The 14,413-nt window shown below is 42.9% G+C and overlaps 1 protein-coding gene, 1 long non-coding RNA gene and 1 pseudogene across 2 annotated transcripts in view; 1 reads left to right on the top strand and 2 right to left on the bottom strand.

The window, feature by feature from the left end:
- LOC139388770 (ryanodine receptor 1-like) overlaps positions 1–2,468 on the top strand; it is a 91,485-nt gene extending 89,017 nt beyond the window's left edge. The window contains exons 100-106 of the mRNA XM_071135681.1: positions 1,049–1,195; positions 1,281–1,415; positions 1,533–1,689; positions 1,855–1,919; positions 2,028–2,128; positions 2,214–2,265; positions 2,373–2,468. Coding sequence (XP_070991782.1) covers positions 1,049–1,195; positions 1,281–1,415; positions 1,533–1,689; positions 1,855–1,919; positions 2,028–2,128; positions 2,214–2,265; positions 2,373–2,468 — 753 coding nt within the window. The remainder of the gene's footprint in view (positions 1–1,048; positions 1,196–1,280; positions 1,416–1,532; positions 1,690–1,854; positions 1,920–2,027; positions 2,129–2,213; positions 2,266–2,372) is intronic.
- Positions 2,469–4,335: 1,867 nt separating this feature from the next.
- On the bottom strand, positions 4,336–13,899 carry LOC139388200 (uncharacterized; annotated as a pseudogene).
- Positions 5,895–8,475, bottom strand: LOC139388771 (uncharacterized). Its single transcript, XR_011629331.1, has 5 exons — positions 8,287–8,475; positions 7,030–7,125; positions 6,593–6,722; positions 6,314–6,423; positions 5,895–6,138 (listed from the first exon to the last, which is right to left on the bottom strand). It is a non-coding gene; the product is annotated as an uncharacterized lncRNA (long non-coding RNA).
- Positions 13,900–14,413: the final 514 nt, after the last annotated feature.

Below are 14,413 nucleotides of genomic sequence, written 5' to 3' on the forward strand. Positions count from 1 at the left end.
GTACAAAAAAAATTCTGCAGCATTGAAGGTCCCCAAGAAGAACACAGTGGCCTCCATCATTCTAAAATGGAACCACTAAGACTCTTCGTAGAGCTGGCCGCCTGGCCAAACTGAGCAATCGGGGGAGAAGGGCCTTGGTCAGGGAGGTGACCAAGAACCCAATGGTCATTGACAGAGCTCCAGAGTTCCTCTGTGGTGATGGAAGAACCGTCCAGAAGGACAACCATCTCTGCAGCACTCCACCAATCAGGCCTTTATGGTAGAGTGGCCAGACAGAAACCACTCCTCAGTAAAAGGCACATGACAGCCCTCTAGGAGTTTGCAAAAGGCACCTAAAGGACTCTCAGACCATGAGAAACAAGATTCTCTGGTCTGATGAAGCCAAGATTGAACTCTTTGGCCTGAATTGCTAAGCGTCACGTCTGGAGGAAACCTGGCACAATCCCCACGGTGAAATATGGTGGTGGCAGCATCATGATGTGGTGATGTTTTCAGCTGCAGGGACTGGGAGACTAGTCAGGGTCGAGGGAAAGATGAATGGAGTAAAGTACAGAGAGATCCTTGATGAAAACCTGCTCCAGAGCGCTCAAGACTGAGGTGAAGGTTCACCTTCAAACAGGACAACGACCTTAACCACACAGGCAAGAAAATGCAGCAGTGGCTTCTGAATGTCCTTGAGTGGCCCAGTCAGAGCACAGACTTGAACCCGAACGATCATCTCTGGAGAGACCTGAAAATAGTCGTCCCCATCCAACCTGACAGAACTTGAGAGGATCTGCAGAGAAGACTGGGGGAAACTCCCCAAATACAGGTGTGCCAAGCTTGTAGCGTCATACCCAAGACGACTATAGGCTGTAAATGCTCCCAAAGGTGCTTCAAAGTACTGAGTAAAGGGTCTGAATACCTATGTAAATGTAGAGTAAGGCTGTAACGCAACAAAATGTGGAAAAAGTCAAGGGGTCTGAATACTTTCCAAATGCACTGTATGTCTTCATACTGTAAGTTGTAGACAATAAACTGCATATTATTTCAATCTTATTCCCCCCAGACTTTTCTCTACCTGTGTTGGTACACGATCATGTCCTTGCTTGGACATTACAACAACTTCTTCTATGCCTGTCACTTGCTGGACATAGCCATCGGTGTGAAGGATCTGCGTACTATCCTGTCCTCTGTCACCCACAATGGGAAACAAGTAAGAGCTGACCAGGAAGACTCTTCCAGCCTCCGTGTGTCGTGAATGTGTGGCTGATTCTACTCATTCCCTGTCTCCCTCCTAGCTCATGATGACATTGGGCTTGTTGGCAGTGGTGGTGTATCTCTACACTGTAGTGGCCTTTATCTTCTTCCGCAAGTTTTACAACAAGAGTGAAGATGAGGATGAGCCGGATATGAAATGTGACGACATGATGACTGTGAGTGAGGGTTTCTGTCTCTGGTCTGCTCTGTGTGGTATACAATATGGTGTATAGTGGAGTCTACTTACTCCTGCCCTATATTCGATGTGCTCTCTTCCCTCCACTGTTCGTCAGTGCTACCTCTTCCATATGTATGTGGGCGTGCGTGCTGGCGGTGGCATAGGGGACGAGATCGAGGACCCGGCAGGAGACGTGTACGAGCTCTACCGGGTCATCTTTGACATCACCTTCTTCTTCTTTGTCATTGTCATCCTGTTGGCCATCATCCAGGGTAAGGCACCCGTCCCTCTTATGCAGTCCAAAACACTACCCAACTACTGTACAGTATACCTCAAGCAAGGCCCATTTCTGTCTGGGCATACTGAATGGATGGAAGGAGATATCTAGTTATAATTCCATTCTCCAGTGAGGCTGTGAGCTTGTGTGCTACCTACAGGTCTGATCATTGACGCCTTCGGAGAGCTCAGAGACCAACAGGAGCAGGTTAAGGAAGACATGGAGGTAGAAATCATTTATTTTATGGCTTTCCTCAGTTTTAGGTGAGTGAGTCAGATAGTTATGCACATACCAGCATCTTGTCTACCGTTTCTGTTTATTTGATCCTTGTAGACCAAGTGCTTCATCTGTGGAATTGGAAGCGACTACTTTGATACGACGCCGCACGGCTTCGAGACCCACACCCTAGAGGAACACAACTTGGCCAACTACATGTGAGTGTTCTCCCTGTCAGGCAGTCAACAGTGTGTGTCCATGTCCATCAGCCATCACAATGACCTGCCTGTCTGTCCTCTGCAGGTTCTTCTTAATGTACCTCATCAACAAAGATGAGACGGAGCACACTGGCCAGGTGAGTCTGTCTGTCAGTCTTTCTGTTTGTGACACCAAATTCCTCGCCATTCATTTCAATTGGCTGTCTCTTCTTTTCATGCTCTATCCTACTGTCCTCTGTTGCAGGAGTCATATGTGTGGAAGATGTACCAGGAGCGAGCGTGGGACTTCTTCCCTGCTGGCGACTGTTTCAGAAAGCAATATGAGGATCAGCTTGCATAACCATACTACTACAATTAGTAGGTTTAATATCAGACTGTAATGTACTACTACAATTAGTAGGTTTAATAACATACTGTAATGTACTACTACAATTAGTAGGTTTAATAACATACTGTAACATACTACTACAATTAGTAAGTTTAATAACATACTAAACCAGACTGAAATAGCTGTACTATACTGTAACCATACTAAACCAGACTGAAATAGCTGTACTATACTGTAACCATACTAAACCAGACTGAAATAGCTGTACTATACTGTAACCATACTAAACCAGACTGAAATAGCTGTACTATACTGTAACCATACTAAACCAGACTGAAATAGCTGTACTATACTGTAACCATACTAAACCAGACTGAAATAGCTGTACTATACTGTAACCATACTAAACCAGACTGAAATAGCTGTACTATACTGTAACCATACTAAACCAGACTGAAATAGCTGTACTATACTGTAACCATACTAAACCAGACTGAAATAGCTGTACTATACTGTAACCGTACTAAACCAGACTGAAATAGCTGTACTATGATGTACAGACCAGGGTGAAGGCACATTTATAGTGCTAGACCAAAAGAGGGCTTTTGTCCCTCTTGTTGGAATAGGCCAAACACATGCAAACTAAATGACTGCATTTAGAAGATGTGTTTGTTACCATGTCAGTTCTTGAAATGGGTGAATGAATGTGGGAAATACTGAAGTGCATATGTAGCAATAACAATTACATATTTCAATCAATGTCATCTCTCACACACGGTGCACATTGTTTGTCTGTGTTTGTAGACAATACAAATGTACATTTCTGTCAAATTTCAGTGTCTAAATTGTTTGAACAAACTTTATTAGTTGCATTGGTGTACTACTTTCTACTACAAGCCCAACTAAAGTATAGTGGCTGGTACTTCTATAAAAAATGTAAAACAGAAATACCTAATTTACATAATTTATTAAGTAAGTATTTAAGTAACAAGGACTAAATACAAGTACAACATTTGTGACAGTTGCTTATTTTCGCTCTCGCTCTCTCTCTCTGAGTGGTCGTTTGGAGTGACTACGTGGGAGATAGTCACAGAGTACATTGATTTTTCATTTAAAACAATGCACTCTGAGACTAATGACACAACAATCTCTTTGATAATATTTGACTATTCCGCTTGATTTTCCATCCCACAGGAACAGCTCTAAAACCACTCACACGGTACGTTGAATGTGTTGAGTGCCATACTTTTAAATTCTTTAAATTCTCTTCAACTGCTACTTTTCAACTGACAACATTTGTGTTGCAAACACTACAGCTTTTCCTGAAACCTTCTCTGTCTCTGTTTAATGATTAATAATAATGTTGATTATTCTTATTTTTCCTCAATATAACTAATTATGGTTACTGTGCTGTTAACGTAGTAACTAGGGATTGTGTATTTTTTAGTTTTTAGTTTATTCAACACTATGAATGCATTATTGTATCCAATACATTGTTTAGTTTACAAGAACTCACAACTTTGTGTTCTTAAAACAAAGATTGGTTTATTAATGAGTTTGTTCATTGGTTTATTAAATAAAGGTATTGATGCACTTGCAGTTTGATGTAGCTTTCTTTCAGTAGATGATTATACCAATTTATAACACACATAGGTTGAATTAGGTGATTTGATTTCTAAACTTAATATTGGGAAGATATTTAGCATGTGATGGGGGGCTGCACATTAGTAATAATTTACTGCAGTGTCTGTGCACAACAAATCAATGATTTCTTTAGAGCTTGTTCATTTGACTACACAACAGTATTTCAATAAAAAGTGCATTTCAGTCCACATTTTTCAGTATTTCTATACAACCACTGGTAGTCACTGTATTTTCTCTAAGCCTCACTGCCTGAACACCCTACGGTCCCATCCTTGACCTGTCCGTCCAGCAGGAGAGTGGAGGAGTGGGATGCCTGGAGCTGAAAAGTGATGCTCGAAGAGGAGGCCATCCAGCTCATGCTGTCCATAGAGTCATTGAGATAGGGCTGGGCCTTGTGCATAGGGCTGTCCACAGAGTCATTGAGATAGGGCTGGGCCTTGTGCTGAGGGCTGTCCACAGAGTCATTGAGATAGGGCTGGGCCTTGTGCATAGGGCTGTCCACAGTCATTGAGATAGGGCTGGGCCTTGTGCATAGGGCTGTCCACAGAGTCATTGAGATAGGGCTGGGCCTTGTGCTGAGGGCTGTCCACAGAGTCATTGAGATAGGGCTGGGCCTTGTGCTGAGGGCTGTCCATAGAGTCATTGAGATAGGGCTGGGCCTTGTGCTGAGGGCTGTAAATAGAGTCATTGAGATAGGGCTGGGCCTCGTGCTGAGGGCTGTCCATAGAGTCATTGAGATAGGGCTGGGCCTTGTGCTGAGGGCTGTCCATAGAGTCATTGAGATAGGGCTGGGCCTTGTGCTGAGGGCTGTCCACAGAGTCATTGAGATAGGGCTGGGCCTTGTGCTGAGGGCTGTCCATAGAGTCATTGAGATAGGGCTGGGCCTTGTGCTGAGGGCTGTCCATAGAGTCATTGAGATAGGGCTGGGCCTTGTGCTGAGGGCTGTCCATAGAGTCATTGAGATAGGGCTGGGCCTTGTGCTGAGGGCTGTCCATAGTCATTGAGATAGGGCTGGGCTGGGCCTTGTGCTGAGGGCAGAGAACATAGCGTTCTGCATGATCATGATGATTATGATGATGCATCTGGATTGTTTCCAGATTGCCCATGTTCTTCCAGTAGGACGGATGAGGCAGTCCAAAGGGCTCCCAGCCCCCAATGGCCCCTAACAGAGAGCCTGAGGGCTCTTCCATGTTGACGTAGAGCAGGTCATCGGCCTCCTCCTGCTCAGGCATATCCTCCAGGGCTTTCTCCAGGTCACAGCGCAGAGAGGGGAACCCTGGGCAGTCCTTTGGACTCAGCAGCCAGCAGGAGAACATCAGGAAGTAGCTACAGTATGAAGGAGAGGAGGGGATGACTGAGGCTTATACAACATGAGAAAAAATAAACACCATTTCAGGTACTCCACGAAGGTTACGTTGCCTCTACTGTATACCAGCAAATAATGATAATTCAGTGAACCAACTCATACTATTCAAGGATTTATGTGTACAGATCCAGAACTAGAAACTCACATGGTGTCCAGGCAGCCAGGGGGCTGTTTGAGGCGGTTGCCCTGCCTAAGGTAGTCGTAGATCTCACTGTTTTCCACTCCAGGGTGGCTATCTCCCACATAGTCACTCCAAACGACCACTCAGAGAGAGAGAGAGTGATAATAAGCAACTGTCACAAATGTTGTACTTGTATTTAGTCCTTGTTAGTTAAATATTTACGTACTTACTTAATACTAACTTGATTACTTATGTAAATAAGGTATTTCTGTTTTGCAAAAATGTCTAAAAACCTTTTTTCCCTCTATCTGAAGGATCTGAATACTTTCTGAATGCACTGTATGTCGAAGGATTTTAAAACACGAATACAGAGGGGTACATGGAGCACATCATGTAGCCAGACCAAGTCAGGAAGGATTTCTCACCACATCACTCTTGGTGGTGTAAACTCTGTCTACCAGGCTCTCCATAGCGATCCGTTTCACTGGCATCTTTGAAATGCGTCCTTGTCTATAGTCCCCAGTTATAGATCTTCTTAGAAAGGCCAAAATCTGACACACAGACAGTCATATTCTCATTCAGCCTGCAGGACAGATATGTACAACATAATAAACACTGTATTGTTACTTGTATCACTCAACATGCAAGACTTTCACAGAAAAATATTGAAGAGATTGTGTGAGAAAGAGTGGAACACATTGACAAAAGAGAGGTGAGAATCCTCACATGCAGTTTCGCGCTGCCAGGTCTCTATGGATGAACCTCTTGTCGCTCAGGTATTCCATTCCCCGTGCGATGTCTGTCATGAACTTCACCAGCATCTGAGAAGGCAGGGACTGATGGATGGAGAGGAGACGGAGAGGATTAGATGAGGCAGTTTTCTCCAACAGGGGGTGCTATACAGCAGCACAAATGGAAAATGCATAAAAGGAGAAAGGCCACAATGCTAAAATGTATTTGTGTAACAAAAACTTTACGATCTGTGTGGGAGGGAAGGGAACTGACCAAAGGATTGTCCCCAAGTCTAGAGTAGAGCAGGAAACTGTAGAGGTCCCCATGCTTCATATAGGGCACTCCTTCATACAAGCAGCCTCCCCGAGGAAGTCCTCCATCTCAGTGCGAGTACAGATGGAAACTAAGAGAAGGTGAGAGGGAGGAGAAGGTGACTCAGGTAAAATATGGGAGAGGCATGGTGGAAACTGACACTGTCTGATTACTCACTCTTCATGGTCTTCACAGCTACTTTGAGGACAGTCTGTTGGTGCACCAGAAGCCCTTTTGGACAGAGCCAAACTCCCCTGCAGAGTAAGTAAGTTGTTAGTCAGGTGGGTGTATCTGGGGATCTAAGCCTCTTAAGGGCCTGGGATGTTTACTCGTAGCCTGAGTAGTTCATGTCTAGGTTACATCATGTATGATAAAGGCTTCAGTCAGAGCTCACTCACCCTCTCCAAGGGTCTTGCCCAGGGTCAGCTTGTGACTGTCCACCATCACGTCCTGCAACCTCTGCTTCAATTCATCACTAATCACCAGGCTGTTCACTGTGGAAAGGGATAGATAATAGTCCCTTACACTGATACAGGGATTTCTGAAAACATGGAAAAATAACTTTAGCATGAATCCCCACTGTCCTTAAACAACTGCCAAAACATATCAGAGTGATCCCTTACAGAGGATGTTGTTCTTGTGAAATCCCGGCTCAGTAACACATGATATAATTTTTCTGCTGCGGTTTTGAAAAACAACCCAGATCATGAAGCCATTATTGTTAAGCTGCTCCAGGCTTACAGTATATATTTTTCCTTCCTGTTTACCTCACCATAACAATGCTATATTCACACTATCAACAAACACACCCCGAAACTATGATTTAAACCAGTGGTTCCCAAACTGTGGGGCACGCCTGCGAGGGGTCGGCAGGGGGGGAACTCCAGCTTTCAACTTACTCTTGAACATTGTAAAAGTAGAATGCACAAGGTGACATTTCAGTATTGGGAAGTGCATCATCAGTTCCTCTTGTCATGTCAGTCATTTCAGACCTTAGAGAGCTATTTATAAATTGTCAGAAATGTCCAGATCAACTGGTCCATATTTATTTAGCTGGGTTTTTAAGCCCTTAGATTTTGTTGTAATGTTTGAGTCACTCAAATATCACATCAATACACCTTAGACATGACAAAATGTGTAGAATTGCAGGAAATAAGCTTTAAACCTGCAACATTTTCTCTCCACCAACAAGAGGGGTGTGAACAGTTTGTGTCATGAACAGAGCTTGTACCATAGAAATAGATGTGGCGTGCGTGCAGGGGGGAATGTTCCCCAATACTGTAAGGTGGGCCTGCGTGAAAAAGTTTGGGATCACCTGATTTAGACAGTTTTCCATTTTTATTGTAATAAATCAACTAAAAGGTGTAGGTGCCTTGACCCCTAGAAATACTAGCAGTATGACTCTACCAAGATTTGTATTCTGTTCTCAATTAAATCCAAAGGGTTGTGTTAACAGCCAGATCATGACACTACTCTGCTTCTCCACATCTGGCACAGAACAACATTGAGCAACAGGATGAAATCCAAGCCTCAACATCTGTTCCTGAACTCTCACCCTGCACGACACATCATTTGATTCCAATCATTCACTTAAATAACTAATATATCCGCTCATCCTGCACTGTTTCTCTTATGTCACTGGCATGGCAACTCACATGTGGCTTCATTTGACTAACGATTGTAGGTGCGTCCTGCACTGTATCTCACCACAAAATCCCCACCAGCGTTCCTCATAGGGTAAAATGTATTCCTGTTGCACACACAGATGGTTTAAATGAATCCTCTGACAGTAATGAAAAACAATGGAACAAAGTGATACAGGGACAGTGGTGTAAAGCACTTAATTAAAAAAAAAATACTATTTAAATTTTTGACAACTTTTACTTTTACTTCCACTCATTCCTAAAGAAAATAATGTACTTTCACTCCATACATTTTCGCTTACACCCAGAAGTACTCGTTACATTTTGAATGCTTAGTAGAATAGGAAAATGGTCCATTCACATACTTATCAAGAGAACATCCCTGGGCATCCCTACTGCCTCTGATCTGGCGGACTCACTAAACACCAATGCTTCATTTGTAAGTTATGTCTGTTATGTGCCCCTGGCTATCCGTAAATGTATATATTTTTTTTATTTTTTTATTTTACCTTTATTTAACTAGGCAAGTCAGTTAAGAACAAATTCTTATTTTCAATGATGGTCTAGGAACAGTGGGTTAACTGCCTGTTCAGGGGCAGAATGACAGATTTGTACCTTGTCAGCTTGGGGATTTGTCACCTTGTCAGCTTGGGGATTTGTCACCTTGTCAGCTTGGGGATTTGTCACCTTGTCAGCTTGGGGATTTGAACTTGCATCCTTCCGGTTACTAGTCCAACGCTCTAACCAATAGGCCACCCTGCCACCCCATATTGCTTAATATCAGCAATTTAAAATTATTTACACTTTTACTTTTGATACTTAAGTATATTTTTGCAATTACATTTATTTTTAATACTTAAGTATATTTAAAACCAAATAATTTTAGACTTTTACTCAAGTAGAATTTTACTGGATGACTTTTACTTGAGTCATTTTCTATTAAGGTATCTATACTTTTAGTCAAGTATGACAATTGGGTACTTTTTCCAACACTGTACAGGGAGAACTATAGGTACATACCCAAAGCATGTCTCTCTTTGTCTCAGTATAATTGCATATATAGCATAATGTGCTACCGATTAAATCAACCTAGAAAACACAGCCCCTCAAATATTCATTTTGAATCTCCTGCTGTTTTCCCTTCTCCTTGACCCATCACAGCCATCCTGTTGTCTCCCTCGGTTCTGTCCAGACTGACCAGGGTGCTTCTGTTTGAGGGATTGGACTGGGCTCCAGGGTCCGCAACCTGCAACAGTACAGGCACTCACACTCAGGGACACACTGCCCAGGAGGCTAGAGAGAGGGATAGCTAGCTCAGAGGACTGAACTGACTCCATAACAGCCTAAGACAGGTAAAAAGAACAACAGCAAAGATACCCATTACACTGTGTGTGTGTGTGTGTGTGTGTGTGTGTGTGTGTGTGTGTGTGTGTGTGTGTGTGTGTGTGTCAAATCCAATTTTATTTGTCACATACACATGGTTAGCAGATGTTAATGCGAGTGTAGCAAAATGCTTGTGCTTCTAGTTCCGACAATGCAGTAATAACCAACGAGTAATCTAGCTAACAATTCCAAAACTACTACCTTATACACACAAGTGTAAAGGGATAAAGAATATGTACATAAAGATATATGAATGAGTGATGGTACAGAGCGGCATAGGCAAGATGCAGTAGAGTATATCCATATGAGATGAGTATGTAAACAGAGTGGCATAGTTTAAAGTGGCTAGTGATACATGTATTACAAATATGCAGTAGATGATATAGAGTACAGTATATACGTATACATATGAGATAAATAATGTAGGGTATGTAAACATTATATTAAGTAGCATTGTTTAAAGTGGCTAGTGATATATTTTACATCAATTCCCATCAATTCCCATTATTAAAGTGGCTGTGTGTGTGTGTGTGTGTGTGTGTGTGTGTGTGTGTGTGTGTGTGTGTGTGTGTGTGTGTGTGTGTGTGTGTGTGTGTGTGTGTGTTACCTGGGGCATGTTAGCAGTGAGGTATTCCACTCTTGTAGCCCGTCTCTCTCCCTCTCCCTCTATCCCTCCAACCTTCTGTCTGTCTCTCCCTCTATCCCTCCAACCCTCTGTCTGTCTCTCCCTCTATCCCTCCAACCTTCTGTCTGTCTCTCCCTCTATCCCTCCAACCTTCTGTCTGTCTCTCCCTCTATCCCTCCAACCCTCTGTCTGTCTCTCCCTCTATCCCTCCAACCTTCTGTCTGTCTCTCCCTCTATCCCTCCAACCTTCTGTCTGTCTCTCCCTCTATCCCTCCAACCCTCTGTCTGTCTCTCCCTCTGCCTAAGCACCTCTGACTCCTGTTGAGAGATGTACTGTAGGTGAGAGAGATAAGATATCTTTCCAAAATATTCCTGTACATCTTTGTGGGGAGGTCGGGAACATATGCTCTATTTACAACACAAAGTATAGCGCACGCACACACACACACACACACACACACACACACACACACACACACACACACACACACACACACACACACACACACACACACACACACACACACACACACACACACACACACACACACACACACACACACACACACACCTTGAAGATCTGTGCCACCTCATGCGTGTGCATGCTATCTTCAGATAAAGAAACAGAGTAAAGAGTCTAAATGGTTAGGTTACACAAAGACCTCAGATTCATGAGTCTTCCACTGCATGCAACAACAAACTTACGGAAAGAACCAGTACGATGTCTTTTTTTTCTCCTCCACACAGTCAACATTGTGTAGTTAATCAAATCAAATGAATCCAAACTTACATTCTCACAGCACAAGAAGGGTGTTTTATTTCAACTCTAAAATCTGGTTACTGATTTGATTGAATTGCCGTTTTTCCTGACTACTGTCACGCCCTGACCTTAGAGATCCTTTTTATTCTCTATTTGGTTAGGTCAGGGTGTGACTTGGGTGGGCAAATCTATGTTTCTATTTCTTTGTTGGCCTAGTATGGTTCCCAATCAGAGGCAGCTGTTTATCGTTGTCTCTGATTGGGGATCATACTTAGGCAGCCCTTTTCCCCACCTTAGATTGTGGGATCTTATTTGTGTTCAGTTGCTTTCTGCACTGCATGTAGCTTTATAGTCGTTTTTGTATTTTGTTGTTTTCTTGGTTTAATTTTAAATAAAAGTTAAATGTACGCCTACCACGCTGCACCTTGGTCCGCTCAGTTCAACGAACGTGACAACTTCATTTTACTTCAGGAAAATGATATATAGGTCAGCATGGGTTGATGTGCACTACACCACTGTGGTAGTGTCTGTTTCCCCTTTCTCTTCGAAAGTCTCTCTTTCCCTTTTTCACAAGCATGTCTACATTGCAGACTGTGGAAAGCATGAGAAAAAAACGCTTCTCCTCTAGCCTTAATTCAAACACACTGCGGCATTATGGACACAGCAGGATTGCACCACCTCTGCCAAACCATGAATAGACCATGTTTAATGTGTTTCCCTCCTGCTCTCAGTACCTCCTCCTTCACTCAGGCAGCTCACTCAATATAGAGGTTTATATTTAAAACACTGAGGATGGAGCGGAGGAGTATTCCTACTGGCAAACTTGACTGTCTATTACCATCTCAGAGGAATAGCACTGACAATCTTTATTTAATGTCGGGTCCCTATCTCTTCAGTTTATTTGATCAAAAAACACTTGAGAATGTTTAACCAATTCCCAAATAGTTTTTTCAAGAACAATCTTTGTTCCAAAACCAGTCTTTCACAGTGAGTCACTCAACTGAGACTACTCTCGTTGCTCCTCCCATATTTCCTGTATGTCTCTCAGCTCTGCTACATAGGTGTTGTTGCACTTGTTGAATTCCCTTATTGTAAGTCAGGATGAAATCATCTGCCAAAAGGACTAAGAAATGTAGAAGTGAATACAAATAACTATCACGTCAACTCCCGCTCCGGCGCTGAACGTCACCGGTCTACTAACCACTTGTCCTGGCAACCCATCTTTACGCATACCTGGCAACCATCATTATGCACACCTCGTCTCATCGGTCACACCTGAACTTCATTAATCCCTTGATTACTTATCCTTTACATAGCACTCTTTTGTTATTAGTCATCAGGTAGTATTGTTTTTGTTTTCATGTCAGACGCTTCTCGTGTTTTGTATTGCTCCATGTTTGTTGTTATTAAACTCACTAACTGCACCTGCTTCCTGACTCCCTGCATCTACTTTATAATAACGAAAAACATTAGTAATATAATTTTATAAACACTGATGGGTTGTGGGTGGAAGATTGTGGCGTACAGCTTACCTCCTTCAGCTGTGTGCAGTGTTACCCATGGTGTCCACGGGGAAGCACCCTGACTACTACGGCAAGCCACCCTCACGTCATAGAAGGTGTAGGGCTTCAGTTCAGGGATCAGGTGTTGAGCAGGTGGTACATAGACCTTCTGATTATGGATCAGGAGATTACGCAACGTGTTCCGGTCAGGACCAGACGGAGCTGCCTGAAATATCAATCATGGTACACTGAGTGCATAAAACATTAATACCACTTTCACCTGGATTCACCTGGTCAGTCTATGTCATGGAAAGAGCAGGTGTTCATAATGTTTTATACCCTGTGTATAACTCATGAGCAGTTACTTTTAGATTGGCTCTGTATCTAGACTATTCTATAGTCAGTCACACCAGTTTCTTGGATTAGTCTTACCCGTATAGAACACACAGAGACAGGATATACCCCTCCAAAGCCAGGCTCCCAGGAGATGTGTAGGGAAGAGTTGTTGACCTCTACAACTTGGATTTTCTGTGCCTGGGAGGGAACCACTATTCCAAGACAGAAAGAGAGATAGTCATGGATAAAAACCAATCCTATCAACATGTTAAGTAATGTCTGTTGCACCCCTGCCCTGTTGGTACGGACCCGGCACAGTTCCAGAGGCTGAGGTAGCCACACCTTCACTGTTGTGTGCTTCACAGGAGAAGCTGCTGGTATGGTTGAGGCCTAAATGGTGACAGTCAGAGAGGTGGTCAGTGATATAATGAATGCTTTTGATTTTATCAACCCTCTTTTATGAAAGAATTGCCTCTGAAAATATGTTTTACATCACACAATACATAACAACAGAAATGCTTTTTCCTCGTGTCACTATGTAAATGTTTTCTTTTTTTATCTTTAACTCTGCATTGTTGAAAAAGGACCCATAAATTAGCATTTCACTGTTAGTCTACACCTGTTGTTTACAAAGTATTTGACAAATACAATTTGATTTGATTTTGATATTTGATTTGATTTTGATTTGTTCTACGTGTGGCATGCAAATAAGACAGTCTTTGCCTGTGATATTGAGAGTAGAGGGAGAATGGGACACTGGGTCCTGTAGCGTGTTGAGTGGTCCTCCGTTCTGCAGCCAGATGATCCTGACTGGTTCTGGAGGCCCACGGGCCAAACACTGCAGGCTGAGGCTAACAGTAGCCACCACTGTCACGTCATGAGGCTTCACTGAGAAATGTGTGATTCCTTGAAAAGATTATGAAATTTCAGTAAGATATTGTAGAATATAGACAGACATTTTATTAAAACGAGAAAAGGGACACTTTACCCTCCAGCTGAATGTGCCCCTCCTGAGACATCAAGTCCTTCCTCCCAACTGTTGCCATACAACAGTATCTCCCAATGTCTGACAGCTTCACATGATCAATTCTGAGGACAGACAGACAGACAGACAGACAGACATATATTTAAAAATAAGATGCATTGTTGTTCTGACTGACATAACGTAAACACAGAGAGAGAGTCATACTAAGGAAAGACCTGAGTTCACTGATGGTCAGCCAACCTCCTTCAGTGACAGTGACACTTGATTGGTGTCAGCGTAATCCAGGGATTGACCGTCCCTCAACCACACCACACCCGGAGGCTCCTCTCCACCCCCATCTCCCTGGAGAGTACAGAGCACCTGTAGCGGCTTACACAGGGATAAGGTTACATTGGCCGGGCTCTTCAAAAATTGAAACACTTAATTTAAAAAAACAGGTGGGACACCCACAACACCTCTGAATGTTAAACTGATATTCAGTGACTATTGCTTTTAATTAATTCATAGATTAATAAATACCAAAGTTCATTAGGGGAAGCATGAGTTAA

This window comes from Oncorhynchus clarkii, chromosome 29, assembly GCF_045791955.1.
Source record: "Oncorhynchus clarkii lewisi isolate Uvic-CL-2024 chromosome 29, UVic_Ocla_1.0, whole genome shotgun sequence".
Lineage (NCBI taxonomy): Eukaryota > Metazoa > Chordata > Actinopteri > Salmoniformes > Salmonidae > Oncorhynchus > Oncorhynchus clarkii.